Here is an 18,441-nt window from a genome sequence, read left to right as displayed (position 1 = left end):
TCCTCTGCCTGGGCAAGTTCCAGGCTATAGCAAAAGCAGTAGTAGTTTGAATGATCTTTCGTGTCCCTTTCTCTGCTTTTTGTTTGGGTTTTTTTTGGGGTGTGTGTGTTTTGGTTTTTTTCCAACGTGTCTGATTTCCTTAACCAAGAGATGGAGGAACTGAATTTCTGCATGGATACTTGAGTATAACTGTATGAGGTTGTTCTTTGTCTTCAGGTTTTTGACATAATTGGTGCCCCTTAAAGAAGTCCTTTATTGTTCAAAAGAAAGAAAGGGAAGTGGGATTTCCCCTCAATTGTTCCTGATCTCGTAATAATGTGACACAAAAAAGGTGAAATGTTGTATTCTCTTTGTTTTCCTGTGAGGTCCTACAGTTACTTGGCCTCATACAGTCCCCCAGTTTGGTACTTGAAAGATGATACCATGACTAACTCTGCGGCAGCCTCTATAGCCAAATTTTATCCAGACTTGCTGTTGTACCGTTCTGAAGGAGGTTGTTTTGAGTTCAGTTTTGTATTGAGAAGAATACCAATAAAGCGAATAGTGCTATGCTATGTATTGTGAGTTGTACGAATTGCCCTGGGCCTGGGAGTCTCATTTTGTTCCTGTAAAACAGTTGTGCACACCTGTAGGTAAAATAATAAGCTCTGATCAGTGAGTTTTCAGTTGTAAATGTGCTGGTCTGATTTGAGCAGTCATTTGAAGCAATCCCTGTGCACTGTATTTCTTAAATAGCCAACTAAGAACGTCAGCAGCCTCACACAAACAGGGGGATCATGTCTTGGGATGTTCCTCGATTGGAACTGTAGTATTAGTGGTGGTCTGCAGTTTGGCGTAGTTTCAGGCCATATTGAAATTGCTGCCTTGTTTTGATTTCACAGGTGTTCTTATAACAAAAATGTTTTTGTTTTAGGGATTTATCAAAGATGTTCATGAGGACTCGCTCACGGTTGTGTTTGAAAACAAGTAAGTATTTTATTAAAAAAATAATCATTCAAGTATTAGGTTGTTACTTTGGTTTTGTGGTTTTGGTGTTGTTCCGATGTTAAGAGGAAGCAGATTTCATTAGGAAGGTATAGTTCTAGAAATACAGGCTCACTATTCTGTTCAGAGCCTCCATGAACTACCTTCCTGAATCGCTGTGTCAGAATTCAGTTCATCGATTACGCAATCCTTTACGGTTTTTTTGTATCTTTAGTGATGCTCATAGATGTGACAGCCAAATTTAATTAAAATAATCAGTGGCAGAGGCCTGATACTCTTACGCTAAAGCAGAAAAAGATGGAAAATACCAAAGTACTTCTGTTAAAGAAACAATTATCTATGTCTAATCTGAGGAATGCTGATCAGTGCTCTCAACCAGAGAGAAATAGATAGAAGTATGCTGACAGTGCTTAATTTTTTCTTCTGAAGTATTAAAAACATAAATACACATACATATCCAGTCTAAAGACTCAATTTTTTTAGTAGAAAAGGGTGCAAATCTGGAGGAAGAATTAGCCACGAGGCCCTCTTTGTTTAATACATAAACACAGCAGTGCTACTAGGGACTTATAGTGGCAAGTCAAAGATAATCCATGGGATGATAAAGGCCAAATGAATACCTCTTGTTGAGCATTCAGACTGATAGCACCATGGATTACCTGGGAGATTCCAGGGGTAATTTGAAATACTCTGGGAGCTACATCCGCTTTCCTGTTCCCCTTCCAGTTCCTAGGTGGAGATCCTAAAAATGTGTCAGCTTTTGATGTGAAAACTGTTATTAAACTTTGCCAGCACCAACCTGTAAATTAGTCTTTGAGCCTTTTGTGAAGAAAGAATGGTGGGTAACAGAGGTAATACTAGGGAGTGTGCAAGTGTGTGTTTATAAACAGTATTTTTATAATCATGAATATATAATCCTAGGTTGTGTATGTGTATACATATATGCATGTACGTGTGTGTGTATACATATACACGTGTATAAAAATAAAGCCTGGAGGGGAAGAGGAGTAATCCTAGGGTTTACCCTGTGAAGTCTAGTCTTTGTTTCTTTCTTTCTAGCCCTTTTTTTATGAAAAATAGTTAGAAGAGGTGGCAGCTGTAATTTGTACTAACGCTTACTGAGGTGGTTACGGAAGTTATTACAGTCTCCCAGGATTTCATACCCCCACCCCAAAACCAAACAAGCAGAAAAAACAAACTGGGTCCTTTGTCCTATCTATGGTCTGAGGCGATGTGACAAATCTTCAGTTTCGTATTCAACGTCCATATTACTTTAAGGCGGAATGCTCTTTCTCATCAAAGCACATATTTTCACATCAGAAACCAAGTAAGCTAAAGGAAGTGCCTTTGGTTTGCAGCAGGGCTCTGATTGTTGGCAAACACATTTCTAGTGTTTAGTATCCATGTCATCCATGTGTTTTATAGAAAGTCTGGCAGCAGCAGCCGTGTTCCAAAGAATGGGCTACAACATATGTTGAGTGTTTTGTTGACCCAAAATAGGTCTGATCAGGAAGTATGTATACAGTTCTAGTCAAATTATTGTGTCATGTAACTCTGATAAATTATTATCCTTTTTACTGAGTTAAATTCACAAGGCCTTTAGTAGAACCAAAGCTGACAAGAGTGTCTTGTCCTGAATTCATCATTCTGTTGTGATAGTGATCAGCACTAATGAAGTAAACAGATCTACTCTGCTAAACGCAGTTAAAATGTCAGTTTGCATTTTCTGCTTTTGTTAACCAGTCCTTAACTACAGCTATTGTGAGGTTCCCAAGGTTGATGTATTAGCACAGACTGCTAATAATGATTTTGTGGCCATTGCAATGACTTTAACTCTGGGCAGATATCCTTGAGTCTTTTAAGAGACGTTTTTTAGAAGTGAAGAGGTGGAGGATGAACACAGAAGCTTCAGGAACTGGAAACTTTTGTTACTGTGTAAGACAGAAAATTGGGTCATGAGGTGCAATTTCATATAGGCCCCTTGGAGTTTGAAGCAGCCATGTTGAAAGAAAGACTTGTAAGAAGCAAGCACCTCCCTTTTTTGTAATTTGTGCCAGATGTTTGGGATCATCCTTCTGTCTATTAGGTGTCAGTTCTGTCAGATCCTCTTGGTGGGTAATGGGTAGCCAGTCGCATGTAACTTCGGAAAACATCCTGTTTTGCATTTCACCAGTGCGATGCTACAGTTTGGGGCTTTTTGCCATCAAAACTTTGACTCCTCATATTCTGAGAACTGAGCCTTCTGTGCGCTTTTCCACTGTTACTAAAATACTGAGACATCTTGCAGCTGATAGGGGTAAGTCATTATTGGCCCATCCGCTTCTAGTGGATGAAGTTCCTTTAGGTGATTAGAGATGGAACCAAAATTAGCCTATGGCAACTTCAGGCAGATTTTATTGAAGGTACAAGGTCTCTCCAATCATAGCATCTCATTATGGGCAGTGTATAACTTTCTGTAAGCTCACATTTGCTAGATTCTTTAACCAGAAGGCACAGTTGAAATTCTCGAGAGAAGTTTTAAGTAGCTCATTGGAGTTTGCAGTGGTTTTGATCCTGTTGTTCAGTTATGATTATTATGTTCAAACTGTTTCTAAACTGAAGTTTTACCTACCCTGTAATTTAGGGAATACATTTTGTTCTCAAGTCTCACTTTTTGCCTTTGCATTTGTGAGAGTAATAACTTCACAAAGGCAGGGAGGGAAAGGAAAAACCCAAATGCTGGGTTTAGTGACCTTTATAGTTGCAACAAGGGCAATTGAATTGCAGGTGATTTTTGCCAGCCCCCTTCACCATTTCTCAGAAATGAAATGAGATTTAACTAACGTTTTATGGCAAAAATACTTTCCAACTTCAAGAAAAGCTATACATAATATTCATGGACTTTTTTTGGGTTTTAAAGTTGCACTATAGTTAGAAGAAAAATAAAGTGTATAATAATGGCTAGAGCAAAACTGTATGGATACCTCACATCTTCATGAAGTGAGGTAGGTGAACATAGGCTGCCTTTTCAGAGAAAACATGTACGTGTATGCGTCTCGTAGAACGTTGCAGGAATGCTCTTTGCTCTTAACACTGAAACTTGTCCCACTAACTTTGACGGTTCTGTCTGTGTGTATTAGAAGTAAGCAAAACAAATCACTTGTGGTAATCCTTACCATTACAAGTTGGTTTTGGATTTTGTTTGTACTTGATGTGAACTTTAGGATGGGCGTAAATGATGGACACTGGAATTCTATGACAGATACCACATCAAAGTCCCTCCGCTATTCTAAGTCAGTTAAGTTTTTTTGGGGGGTGGTTTTTCCCCTGGGTTTGTTTCAGTCTCTGTAGTGTCTTCAGCTGGGTTTCTGACTAAGAGTGAGGAACAGCTGATGGTATTCTATGACACTCACAGAGTAGAAGGGAAAGGAATTTCAGGAGAACACGGAGGATGTGAATGGCTCCAGTAGTTTTCATAAAATGCACCTAAAATACACACTTCAAGTAAAACACTTTGTAGAGTCAGCTACAGTAACATACATAGCCTTCCTGTACAATAAGGTAAAATTTTATATGCGTGGTAATAATTGGTATAGATAAGCAGATGTAAAGGTATGCTTTGAACTGAGTCTGTTTGCCAGACACTGGGGAGTGTTAACAAGTTTGTAGGTAGAGATGTAAAGTTTTATTGACGATCAGAGTCAGATTTTCACAGAATACTTAACGCATCAATGGTAAGCTGTTGAAATGCTAAGTATGAGGTGAAAAAATGGATGAACCCCGTGGTGGACTGCAATGATAAGGTTACATGTGTATAAAGGCTTTATGGCTTGAACAGTAAAAATGTACGTACATCATCTAATAATGCTTTTGAAAGAATGAACCCAGTCAAATTTTTAAGTTAATTTAAAAATTGTTTTGTCATTAAATATCTTCCCAGATGTTATTTTTGCCTCAACAGGGTTATTTTGCTCCTTTTAAGTAAAGGTTTTCTTTCTAGCAATGAAGAAGCAGTCTTGATTATATGGAAAGAGTGAGTTTTAACTAAACTCAAAAGTCTAAAAATAAAACTAAGAAAACAGGAGAATTCTAGAAATTATGTGTAATATCTCTTAAACTTCCAGTTGGCAACCAGAGCGCCAGGTACCCTTCAATGAAGTCAGATTACCGCCACCCCCTGATATCAAGAAGGAAATCGGTGAGGGAGATGAAGTGGAGGTGAGTTTATCCTAATGAACTGTCCTGGTACATATCTGATGTCCGTTCAAGGCGTTGATGATGGTTGTAAGTACATCAGCAAAGTGAAGATTTAAAATGGACCATGTCTGTAGTAATGGATTTATTGGGCATTCAGTGAAGCTGTCATTTCAGTTTTTTCACAGAATTACCAATGGAACTTTCTCAGAATCTAAAACTTAAAATTGCTAAGAATGTTTCAGAATTAAAACTAAAACCAGGTAACTTTCATTTTTGATCTGGAATGTAACTGTTGGAAATGTTTTGATGTGAAGATGTCATAAAGCTCTCCAACAACAGGAGTTCTAACCCAGATGAAATATCAGGTACAATCTGGTAGGAAATTGTATGAATTATACTGTTTTATAGAGGAATGGTGATAATTAGAAATGATGTGTTAAACCGGGAAATTAAAAGGTGCATGTTCTGTTCCCAGCTCACTGTAGTATCTCTAGTAGTTGAGTAATTAGTTTAACTCCTGCTTCTCACTTTGCTTGTCCTTGAAATCAAAGAAATTAGTTTCTTTAGAATACTATTCTAGTTTAGGGCTAGTAATCTAAGAAACAATGTAGTATAGGTGCTGGGTTTTTCAGTTATTTTCTTTGAAATACGTGCTATTTGTTGGCTTTGTTAGGGGTTAAATGTAGAGGATTATTTTCTGCCTCCTTGCTATTGCGAAATCTCTTATTTAGTCTGCATGCAAATGACTTGGGCTTGTCAGAACTGTGTAAGGAGTACATGAAACTTACAGAAGAGGAGGAAAACAAAAGTTTCAGAAGTCATCTGTTCTGTATCTGATCTTGCATTAACTTGGTAGTGTTTGTTAAATATGGAATATGTAGTCATGTGGTGGCTTGGTTCATTTCACGTAGTCCTAGGTAAATGAAGTAAGCCAAGGACAAAACAGAAAACTGTGGAGTTAATGCTATGTGTGAACTTTCAGTGTGAAGACAGTGTTTGAATTGAGTGAGGAATTGCCCCTGAATAAGGGTTGAGCCAAGCTTTTATCTTCCTTTAGAAATTTCTATTGACTTGTCAGTGATGTACACCAGGAAAATCTGTTCAGTCATTGTAGTGCAGAATAATAAAAATTTGTGCAAGAAGAACATGCCTAGATTATTTATTTAAAAATTCGTGTTGTGTAGCATACTGTTTGATTTTAAAGAAAATTAGAAAAGTTGGGGTGTTGATTATACGTGCAGGCAAGTGCATTATGTCTGTACGTGCTTTCGGTGATTCTTACTACTTTCACTTTCAGGTTTATTCAAGAGCAAATGACCAAGAACCTTGTGGCTGGTGGCTGGCAAAAGTTCGAATGATGAAAGGAGAGGTAAATGTTTTAAAAGCTACTGATTTCATGCTATTATGTTAAATACAGTAAATGTAAAGGGTCTTTGTGATGGAAGAATTACGACTGCAGTACTACCAAAACAGAAACATGACAAAACAGAATTATAAGTTGAAATCACTTTGGAATGACCCAGGCTGTGTTACACAACTGGGGGTTGTATGTTTACAGCTGAGCAAGTCACTTCCATTATTAGTAGTTTAATTTCTTGGAGGACCGTGTGCACACGTAAGAACAGGACTTCTGACAAACCTACTTAGTGCTAAAAATTAAGAAAAGCAGGGCACTTCACCTGTGGTGAAAGTCTGTACACTTCACCTGTTTAAACTCTGAATTCGGCATGCTGTAGCTATCGATGTGTGTTGCTGCGGGTTCTTTTTTGTGTATGTGTTTCTACTGAGTGTAGTGGAAAGACACTGCTTTGGTTGGTTTGCTTTTACATAGGTCAGGTTCATATTTTACTGTTAACTCTTAAGTTGCACATGCAAAGTAACTTTTAGATTCAGACACTTAAATATATGGAGCTGTGGCGGTGTCTGGTACAGTCTCATTGAAGCTTCATTTTGTGAAATGACAGCAAGAGAATTTAACTTCATAGTAGGAAGGGTCCTGTATTTTGGTGCTTCTGCTGTATTAGATTCCTAAAACCGAAGGAAACAGAGTTGAGATAAAAAATATTCTGATATTGTTTAAAAACTGTCAACAAATAGTAACTGCTAGTGAGCTCTGTGAGGGCAGGGTGGTGGTAAACAGTTATCAGAGGAAGATGCTGTGTCATGATCCTTGTGGATGAATGGCTTGTTAAGAAAACGAGAAAAGGAGGCAAACTGATTTCAATGATAGTTTATCATTTGGGGCTAATCTGCTGCTTCTGTATGTCGCCGAAATTTGGAATTTTGCTGGCGGTTACATTGCTATGCTGCTTATTTCAAGAAAAGTAGCATAAAAAAAATTAATTCTGCATTTAAATGCTGTTTTATCCAATTCCTAATTTTCTAGTATTTTTTACAGGAGGAAAACAAAAGATTTTTCATCCTCAGATGGCTGGTATCTTTATACAGCATTGTCAAGTTAGTTATTTTATGGAATTACGCCCCCCCCCCCCCCCCAAAGAAAAGGAAAAAAAAAAAAAAAAAAACACACAAACAAAACAACAAAAAAACCCCTCACAGTTAATTCTGCTTTCTGGCTTCTTTGTACAGTGTTTAATGTGGTTCTGTATTCAATTTTTTTTCCTCAGAGTAAATGTGAAATTGACAGACAACCCCTGTATCTAATGATAGCTGGCTTTGTGATTGTTCTTATCTTTAACTACAGGAGTTAATTTTTTAAATCATAGGGTGGTAGTCCTCTTAAGTTTAGTTTTCTGTATAGTATTTATTTTTCATTATTATTACTTAACTTGTTTTGTGATTAGTTTCAGAGTAGCTTTATATAATTAAGGTGATACCTAAGCTAAACTTAAGACTTGAAATTGGAAAATAGCATGTGGGAAATTGTCACAATCGTAGTGATTTACGTTTTCACGATACTTAAGTACATTGTGTGTGTGTGGACAAAAACAGATACCAGTTTTGAGGGAGGAAGAGGAGAGAGTACTGCTGCCCTCCTAAATTGCACACAGGTGCAGGGAGGATGGGAGAAGGCAGCATCCCTAACACAAAGCCAGGCTCTGGGGAAACTGCACACAAGCTTCTTCATGGTTGCCTGTGTTGGGTGGAAGTAGGTTATTGGCAGCTGTTAAATCTTCTTAGCTCTCTTGCCTTTCTAAATTTGGGGTAGTGTGTATCAAAAAAAATTGAAATTATATTTTCCTTTTCATCCGAGATGATTCACAGGTGGTTTGCCCATTGAGTCAGTACATTTGCCTGTGTTTTTAAAAATGTTACAGAGCAGGTATTTCAGTGAAGAATGAGTTGCGTTTGCTTCTCTATTAGGTGTTTTTTAGAATTAGAGTTCCGGTAAACATTTTGAATTTTGGAACTTCAACTATACTAAAGTAGATATTTGAAGAGGGATGAACATGAGAAAAATCAATTGAAGATGCTTTTGCGGGGGACTGAAATTATGCTGATACAGTGCCCTGACTTCACTGAAGTATCAGATGGGTACTGAAATACGTCAAGGCTCATTTGTGTAGAATTGTAGCATTAGTATCAACTCAGATTTATGTTTTAGTCAGTGTATTTGTATTTTGTGCTTTCTTGGTGATGTCAGTGATGTTGCTATGTCTTTATTGTTCCTTACTGAAGTTACTATTTTAAAAAAAATCTTCCATAGTTTTATGTCATTGAATATGCTGCTTGTGATGCCACTTACAATGAAATTGTCACGTATGAGCGACTCCGGCCTGTGAATCAAAATAAAACTGTCAAAAAGAACACCTTTTTCAAGTGCACAGTGGATGTTCCGGAAGATCTGCGAGATGCGTGAGTAGCTCTGCATGCTTTAATTAAGGCATTTGCTGAATCTGAGAGAGGGGAAAAAAAACCCACTTGGCTTATTTTAGAGGCCAGTTTACAGGTCCATGAAGAGCCTTAAGGGTGGCTGTGGCTGCAGCAGCTGGTTTAGAAACTGCTGACTGGGATCCCTGCTGAGCTTTTAGGCTGGGGACAAAAAGCAAGTTCTAAGGTGGGAGCTTCAGGTCTTGCTTGAGGCTTGCACTGGGACTTGCCTAATAACCATGGTGGGATACAGTCCACAGAGAAATAAGCTCTGGAACCATGTTGAAGAGAATGGGAATTTTCCAGTTTCTAAACAGTCTTTGCCATAAACTACTGAAACATTCTTGGTTTTGATCATGATACTACGTGTTCTGTTTTGATGCAGCTTGTTGGTGTAACAATCATTTGTCTCCTTAGGTGTGCTAATGAAAATGCACATAAAGATTTCAAGAAAGCTGTGGGAGCATGTCGAATTTTTTATCATACTGAAACTGCTCAACTAATAATACTGGTAAGTATTATTGAATTTTCAGTATATTATTTATGGGAAGTATATAGCCAGCTGTGTATTTGTATGGAAAGTGATTTAACTTGTCAAGCTATGTAAATTGTGACAAACTTAATATAAGTAGATGTGGTTTTTATTTCATGTTTTTATTAATTTTATCTTTGGAGGTAGGCCTTTTGGAGGGGCTACAGGTACTGCACAGCATGTAGCCTTAATTTAGGAGCAGCTTTCAGTCTCATTGGTTTTATAATTTTTGTCATCCACAGCTGAGTGCCGTTTCACTGATGGGTGCAGATGGCACAAAGCAGGCTCTAGCATACGCTGCTCTGGAGCAGTAGTTTTCTTCCTGTGCTGTCTTATGCTGTGCTCTTTGACCTGTAGCTGGGTTTCCACAAGAACAACTGCAGCAGTACAGCATAGCCAGTCAGGAATTGATAATTTAGATTCTGTGACAGTTTTCTCTTGTTACATGGGCTTTTCCCAGCTTTATTTTCTCCGCACAGTTCTGTTTGCTGAGTATTACCCACTTGAACCTCACTCCCCAGATTTGTGTTTTCCTTAGCTCTGCCATTCAGACAGTGAGTGACAAGTATGTGTATGGTAGAGTGAAAGTTAATTTGTCTGGGGAACATCCAGGGGGAAAGAGTTACTATGTGTATCCAGCAGCAAAATCTTCTGTGTAAAATACACTGTGAGTGAGAACAGAAGATTGTTGTTGGCTTGCAGAGTTGGTGCTGAATTGCTCATGTTTTGTTTTGCAGAAGAGTAATGTCCGTGTGAGTAATGACTTTAGATCATGTTTATGATTAAATATAAATGGGCTTCGGATTTATCCTTTAATGTGGTTTTGCTTAAAAAATGAAACTGGATGTTTCTTCTCTTCTGTAGTCTGCCAGTGAAGCAACAGTGAAGAGAGTGAACATACTGAGTGACATGCATTTGCGCAGCATTCGTACCAAACTTATGCTTATGTCAAGAAATGAAGAGGCTACAAAGCACTTAGAAGTAAGCCATAGCTTGTAACTCTTGTTGCTTGAAACTCAGCACATAGCTGTACATTTCACCGAGTGCACGTGGATGAGTCTTACTTTGTTTTCCCTGTAGTGCACAAAACAGCTTGCTGCAGCATTTCATGAGGAATTTGTAGTCAGAGAAGATTTAATGGGACTTGCTATAGGAACGCATGGCAGTAACATACAACAAGCCAGAAAGGTTCCAGGAGTTACCGCCATTGAACTGGAGGAGGATACTGGTACTTTCAGAATCTATGGAGAGGTAAGGGGGAAACTTTGTATGAATCTGATGAGCGTTTCACACTGGTTTTAGAGTGGTTAGAGTAGTCCTCTGAGTGTCTACATGCACGTTCACCCTGTGGCAGGGTGTGTACTATATTTATTTGAAATACGAGACTTCATTGCGGTGGACCTCTGTAAGATGTGTTCTGTCCTAATCACTCCATGTGCCAATGCACAAATTCCAGAACTGCACTGTATGTCTCAGGCAACCAGAGGGAAGTATCATTTGCTGCCTGTTTGCTTGATCACAGATATTTAAATTTTTTTCCTTCAGGTTGTGTATGCTCTTCTTGCTGGTTCCCCCTGTCTCCCTTTTCTAGTTCATATGTAGTTTGCTGTGCAATGTCTGCTCCCCTGACCTAGCCACATGTATTAAAGCATCTGTGTGCTGCTTCTAGCCCTTTTCTTTTGACAGTTTAATGCTGGCTTTGGCAAAATAATGCTCGTTTGCTCCAAGTTAGTTGCATTGGTGTGAGTCTAACTGATGTGCTTTAAATCTCACAAGTGCCTTGAAATATAGCTGGTCTTTGAACCAAAATTATGATCCATTCAGGAGGCAGAAGAGAGTGACAAAGATGTTACTGTCACCAGGGCCCTGTCAGAACATTTCTTGAGGGTTTTTATCCTATGTTACCAACTCTACAGGTGTCACTAACGCCTTGGTCTCTGGTGCTAACACTTTGAGGAATCCTTGGTTGTCTACTGTTTCAGGAATCTGTGGTTTTGAATTGTGCTCCGTATACATGTGAGGAGTAGAAGCTGGTTGTGATCCAAGGGACAGATAAAGTTGATATTGCTGAGGGAAGGACGAACTTCCGTACTCTTCAGTGTCTCTGAAGTTCTGTGTCCTTTTTTTGGAGAACTTAAATGCTTCCAGGCTATCAGGGTGGCAACAGATCCTTCTTTGACCTAGTGCTACCAGTAAATCACATCTCTCACAGTTCATGAAGAAGAATCAGAGAAGTTTAAACGCAGTAGAATATCTAGAGTGCTCCAGTTTTGATCTCTTTAATGTGAGTAGTGTGATGCTGAAACTTGTGGAAAGGTTATGACTGTCACCAGCCTCTTGCAGTAGTGCACAGCAAGGATTGTAAATACCAGATGCCCCCTAAATAAAAATGCCTTTAGACACATCCAGCCTTGTCTTTCCTAGAAGTGATACCTCCTTCTGAAAAAGCCGGGCAACCTAAATATTCCACCTGACAAGGGTTTCGGCATCTAGGTGTACTTCTCTGCTCTTTTTGTGTCTTCTCAGCTGAAGCTGACAAGCAGCCAGGCCCTGATGGCTGAACACAGCCACAGATGATTTTAGGCTGAGATGTGCGGGAGCAGCGGTCCCGTGTCCTTGACATTGTGGTCAGGGTCTGAGGGTCACCCGTGGCTAACGTTCCACGTACTGGTGAAAGTCTGGTGTTGTGCAGGGCCAGAATATTTGAGGCAAGGAACAGGGAGATAAGTTTTAAAGAATATTGGAAAGCTGTATGATCAGAAGGAAGCTAAACTGTATGGGATGCTGTTGATGCTTTTTCCTTGTCTGGTCAAGACCACTTTGATTCCAAGACTCTTTCCCTGCTGCCTGAGCTGCTGCTTGTGATACCTGTTACGGAGACCAGAGTACTGTGAACCTCGGAGCTTGGACAGCAAGTGGCTGCCCCTGCTTTTGAAACCTTGTGCTTTGCCAGAGATGGGGAGCCTTGTCAGAAACAGAAAAGCTGCTCTTAGACCTTCATTACTGGCGGAATTGAATTGCATTTGATTCTTGTGTGATTCTTAGCACTTAAGCTTCTTCGCTCTTACACCATTTTTTTTCTGAGATACTTAACTGTATGATTATGTTCCTCTGGATAGAAGGGATAGCAAGATGCTGTCTGTCCTGGCTTTTTCAGGAGACTGTTAGGAAAGCTCATTTTCCCTTTAGAGCTTTCATGAGTTCAGTTCCATTTAGACTAGGAGACTCATATGCCTCTTATTTTATTTCTTGAAAAAAGACTTGTATCACAATGGAAAAAGCATTGTTCCCTGCTGTGACTTAGAAGGGCTTTGTCTTTATCTGCATGCAGTAAGGTTTTTCAAATAATTTCCAGAGGTAGGTCTATTTGTTTCCATTAGGGAAGGACTGAAAGAGCTACCAGGACCTTGGAGAGACTTTTGAGACCTTGTCTCGGAAACTGGTGTGAGACTCCCGAGACAGATCTACCGTTTGTAACAGGAGTGCACTCCACCAGTGTGTAGCCACTAGATTCTACATTAGTGACTGTGTTAAAAAATGTTTTTGCTGAAATCTGCAGCCATACAGTTCTTGTTTTGACACTCTCATTTAGAATTCTCCTGCTGCAAAAGGCAAAATACCAAGTTTAGAAACATACCCCATGTTTAACCTTTCAATTAAAGACTCTTCCGATAACCTGGACGTGTCTTGATGGGCTGTGTGAAGTAACCAAAGCATGAATGGATGCGTAGACTGTCATTCAGGCTTAGGAAGGTAGTTTCTAGTAACTGGAATTCTTAGAGGACTTTAATCCGTGTGCGTGCTGACTTTTAGAGAGAAATTATTTTTCTTTTCTGAATTACTGTGAGGAACTGAGACTGCGTTGTCCAGGTCAGCTTTATGTGCTGTCTTCTGTTGGGGTGTGAAGGAGTCATGCAGGTTGTACTTGCATGAAAAAATCTGAGGGCTTGTGGCAAAGCATAGATGTGTGTATGGGTGCGCTGGAGAAGGGCAATTACTGGCGGTTGTTATTTTCTCATCCTGACTCTGCTTCTGTGAAAGCAGTCGCTGTTCCTTCATCTTTATTTAGGAGAGAATTGGTAATCATCCCTCTGAGGCAGGACACTGTGAACTCTGTAGTTGATTGTGTCCTATTTGTAAGCTGGTTGAAGGTGAGACATTGCTGATGTGTGGTGAAATTTGTATCATTTTGGCACTTGCTATGAGTATGCAGCTTAGCCCCTGCTCCCCATGACGTCCTGTGCCTCTGTTCTCCATGCTTTATGGCTTGTTTCCTTAGCTTGAAATCCAGTTTGCCCATGTTTCTTATGCTACCATTTTGACTTCTGCCAGAAGTGGAGGTATATACATTTTTTGTTCTTCTACGACTTCTCTGATTTGGTTGAAAGATGCAGGAGCTGGTGGTACTGTTACTTCATGTGTTGCCTAAAAAATGACAGATGAAAGGGCTGAGGCGTTAGTGTAAAATGGAAACTGTGCTCAAAAGCGGTCACCACTGGCTAGATGCTGATACTCATTCCTTAATTCTGAACTTTTGCTGTTGCTAATTTAAAGTTTTGTTTCTTGCTTCAGCATCTGTATAGCCTCAATTAACTGTCAGTTAATTTCTGTCATTTAATATTAAAGCTCTAAGAGAGCGTTTATGGGAGTTCTCCCCACTAACCAGTGATGCTGTCCTGTCTTGCAAAACATGGTAGATGAGCTGTGGCCAGAAACGGCGTTCTGTAAGAAGAGTGCCTTGGCTGTAATATTACTTACAGCGAAGAGGTGATACGATTAGCACAGATTTGGTAGTGCGGTACACCGTTTTAGTGATCATGGTAGAGTTCAGGTTGCACCAGTGTAATTTGCCTGCGTGAGAGCTTGTCTGAAGGTGCTTGTTATTGAGGTGTAGCTTTGTGTCAAGCGTGAGACTGGAGAGAAACAGAAGTAGAACAACTTTTACAGAGAAAATAGAGAATTCCCTACTTGTAGCCAGTTGTGCACAGAGTGGGTGTGCTGTGTCTGCACGCTCCTGTGCCTCCTGCAGTGTTGTTGCTCCTTTAAGTCCCCCGTTGGCCTGACCCCTGCCAAGTTCTGCTGTGGAGCAGTGGGCCCCAAACGTGGCCGCTCAGCCGTTGTGCGGCCAGGCCCTTTGCCGCAGAGAGGAGCGGCTGTGTGCTGGGCTGGCTGGCCAGCGCGCACCTGGAGCAGTAGCCGCTTCTGTCACTGCAGCGGCACGTGTTCGCTGAGGACTGGCGCGTGTTTGCAGACAGTACTTGGTGTCAAGGCTTGCGTACAGAATGGGTCTGTTACAAGAAAGGTTCTGCGACTGATTTCATTGTTTTCTCTCTGTTCTCTTGGATACTGAGTAAGAGAACAAACTTCACAGAGGGAGTGTCTAATGGCTGCTTTATCTAGGCAGTGCTGAAAAGTCAGTCCACCCTTCTTAAGGGAGAAGGCTGTGAGCCAGTCACTGCATACAGATTCTCCTTCAGCCTTGGAAGTGTCTTATCTTTATAAGATGACACAATCTTTAGATGCTGTTGAGAGGCAAATGAGTCTAAAATTCTTTTTCTCCTTTGGCTTTTTTCTACATGTAGTCATCCGGTTAATGTACTAGAGTACTACACGTTAAAAATAACATTAAAAATTGCAAAATCACTTTATGTTGCTGACAGTATCGATGGGAGCACAATTTCTGTGGAGAAAAACTGGATGCTTCCACAGCAGTTGACAAAAAAGCAGCGGTTAAACTATAGTTTTATGGCTTGCCCATCTAATTATAGCCTACTTATTTGCTGCAGCGTCAGGTGAAGAGAGATCTGCGATCCAAAGTTTGTTTAGTGTTCTTGTAAGCTGAATTTCAATAAATGCTGGTAGGACCTCTTGCAGATTTGTTTCTTTTTAGTACAGAATCTTTGTGGTAATTGCTATATTTCGGTTTTTATTGTTTCTTGATTATTTTTTTTAATAATTGGACCCCAGATTTTGAAAATTGTATCTTGATTTTGGAGAAAAAGAATATAATTAGGTTTTTTTTCGCCTGGTAATGTCTACCAGAAACTGCTTCAAGATATATCTGTAAGATATTTTATGTCTGGGGTTTACTTGTGATAAGTTGCAGATAATATTTTAAAATGTCTTGAAATAACATGGAAAAAGTTGTTTAATTCATTACTGATGCTTTGCTTTGCTACTGAATTTTGTCTCTGGGCATTTTACTCAATTATTTCTTTAACATTTGGTTCAAAACTAGATTAATCTTGTCTCTATTCCTCTCTTCTTGAAAATAAGTTTGATGTTTGGATGACTTGCAGCTGTTGCTAAAAGGTTTTATTTTTAACGTATTATATTCACAAATAAAGTTGTTTTTTTTTTTTTCTTTCTCATTCATTTCCAGACTGCTGATGCAGTAAAAAAGGCTAGAAGTTACTTGGAATTTGTGGAGGATTTTATTCAAGTTCCCAGAAATCTCGTTGGTATGTAGTACTGCTAAAACTTGAGAACATGGGGAAGGGGAGCCTAATCAGCATGACTCTGCGAAGAAGATTTAGATGCAAGGGCAATACTTGATTCCTCCATTTCGGTAGCAAGTGATTAATCTTTTAAAGCTATATGTATTGGGGAATTATTAAGGAATTACCTATGTTATTGTTGAATAGTACTTTGTCAGGATTTTAACACTTAAAGTGGTTTGATTACAGACTGGTACTGTCTGATTTAATGGGAAGATTTGAAGCTCGGATTTTAGTAAAAAATGATTTGTGAAGGTGCCTGCTTGGACATGCTGAAATTAAATTCCAGACTTCAGTATGGAAGTACTAGCGTTGGGTTGCAAGACTGACACAAGACAGCTCCCACATCACTGCTCCCTCCTGGGTTCAGCTTTGTTGGTGGAGGTGGCTGGGTGGTGTTGAGCTGCTGCAGAAATCGGCAGCACACACGTCAGTCTCCTCGGTCTAGAAACGGGCATTTTGCCCTGTTTCAGCTTTATGAAGGTATAGCTTCCCAAAACTTGCAAATGCATATTATGGTAACTTCTGTACCCTAAGCTGCCTAAAGGTGAGGTCAATGTTATTGCCCTTCAAGAGAAAAGCTCGCCTTTCCCCAGCCCAGTCCCCGCCAGGTATTTTTTCCATGTCCTCTTCCATGTCCCTCGTCCCCCCCGCCTTAGCCTGCCGGTCCCGCTGAGCCTGGCAGCTTCCTGCTCCACGTTACCAGCCCGCAGGCGGTGCCAGCAGGAGGGGAGCCTGAGGGCCGCGGGTGTTAGGCCTGATTCAACAGCGGTTTGGATTGTCCAAAGGGGAAATTAAAAGCTGTGCTTTAACCTCCTGTGGTCTGGGGCTTAGAGCTTGCATATTATAGGCTTTGTCATTAAAAATTAGACTTTGAAGGTTTTGTAACTTGAGCAAGTTAAGGTGTAGCGTTTTGTTGATTTGGGTTTTTTGAATAGGACCTCTGCAGATTGTGTGTCTGATGCAGCTTGATGATTCTCTCATCTACCTAAAACTTTAATGTCTTAGCATTCAGCAAATAAACTGTTAGTTTGTACATGAACACACTTTTTTTCTGCAATCTCTTTCAGCAAACCTAGTTGAACCAAGGAACTTGGCTAATTCTGGTGCTTTACAAATTGAGTTTTGGGGGAGTTCTGGGTGATGTTCACTTCAAGCGTACGCGGGTATATTCACTTTATGTGAATATATCCACGTAAGAATCATGGCACTAGTCATATTAATGCATTTAACAGAAAATGCTGCTTTTAAACAACTACAGTACCAATTTATGACAAAGGCAGACATGTTGCCTGAATCGCCGGTGGTGGTCATGTATATAAGCAGACAGAGACTTTGTGACACTTTATGACGACACCGAGTTAAAGGAGGTGTGGTGACCATTAATGACTCAAGTGGCAAGATAGCGCACTCAGCCCAGTGTGTCTCTTTCTGTTCTGAGAGGAGAGTGCGGTGTGCTGTGTGGCCACTTTCAGCTCCTGAAGCTCCTTGGGGCTGAGCACTTCTTCCCAAATGCTGGCTAACCATTATCTGTAGAAAAATGTATAGTACTGTAATGAGTGTGGTTTATTTTAGTAGTGGTAGCAGGATCACTGTGCAAAATGAAATTATAGGCATACAGAATGATTAGCTGTAACATGTTTTTTCTAAGACAAAAACATACAGAAAAAATCTGCGCTATTTGAACTGTTGAGGAAAGGAAGCAATTTTTTGTGCTTTTTGCACTTTACTCTGTATCATGTTGCTATCTGCTGTAAAGAATGTTGCTTATGGAGTATTCTGTCAAACACTCTGGCTGTTACACCCTGTTTTCAGAGGTTCTACCGTCCTTTACTCATAATTTAAACAAATGTTTTTAAGTGGCAGATGTAGCTGGGATGAAGAAGTGTTTCCGCATAACTTCGGTTTAAGAAAGAGCTAAAATCTTGTAGTAAGTGAGCAAAGGAGTCACTTTTTTTGAGCTATAAACTCAAAAGTTTTGAAGAACTATTTGATTTAGATCGCACGCATGATCTTGGAATAAATATCTTAAAGGTAATATGGGAAGTATGGGTAGTACTCATGTCTGTTGTAAAGGTAAAATTAATTTTCAGAAAATAATTAAGTAGTTTTTTACTATTTTTTAAGAGGCTTCCAACAGATTTATATTGTATATGCGTGTCAGAATGTTAGGAAAGATTGAATGAGGGTACGTATGGAATCAGGGTCCAAATAATTTAGATACATAAATTTAAAATAGGCATTTGCAAAACTTTTGTGCCATTTTACTCTTAGTCTGGTTCTATTTTAAACTTGTGCGTAGTGGTGATCTTTATCAAAGCTTGTCATTCTGTGCATATATATATATATGTAGTTTAATTTCAGAAGTTTTCACCTCTTGCTTCTGGCACAGTCAGATTTTGTTGGGGGATTTTTTGTACC

At 39.6% G+C, this 18,441-nt stretch overlaps 1 protein-coding gene across 2 annotated transcripts in view; it reads left to right on the top strand.

The window, feature by feature from the left end:
• Positions 1-18,441, top strand: part of FXR1 (FMR1 autosomal homolog 1) — a 37,112-nt gene that overhangs the window by 8,852 nt on the left and 9,819 nt on the right. For both annotated transcript variants that reach the window (XM_075418267.1, XM_075418266.1), the window contains exons 2-9: positions 914-966; positions 5,088-5,181; positions 6,458-6,529; positions 8,828-8,976; positions 9,409-9,502; positions 10,388-10,504; positions 10,604-10,774; positions 15,906-15,984. In XM_075418267.1, coding sequence (XP_075274382.1) covers positions 914-966; positions 5,088-5,181; positions 6,458-6,529; positions 8,828-8,976; positions 9,409-9,502; positions 10,388-10,504; positions 10,604-10,774; positions 15,906-15,984 — 829 coding nt within the window. The remainder of the gene's footprint in view (positions 1-913; positions 967-5,087; positions 5,182-6,457; positions 6,530-8,827; positions 8,977-9,408; positions 9,503-10,387; positions 10,505-10,603; positions 10,775-15,905; positions 15,985-18,441) is intronic.

The sequence above is a fragment of the Opisthocomus hoazin genome, chromosome 4 (assembly GCF_030867145.1).
Source record: "Opisthocomus hoazin isolate bOpiHoa1 chromosome 4, bOpiHoa1.hap1, whole genome shotgun sequence".
Classification (NCBI taxonomy): Eukaryota; Metazoa; Chordata; class Aves; order Opisthocomiformes; family Opisthocomidae; genus Opisthocomus; species Opisthocomus hoazin.
Note: the sequence above shows the minus strand (reverse complement) of the source record. Positions and strands in the feature narration are given on the sequence as shown.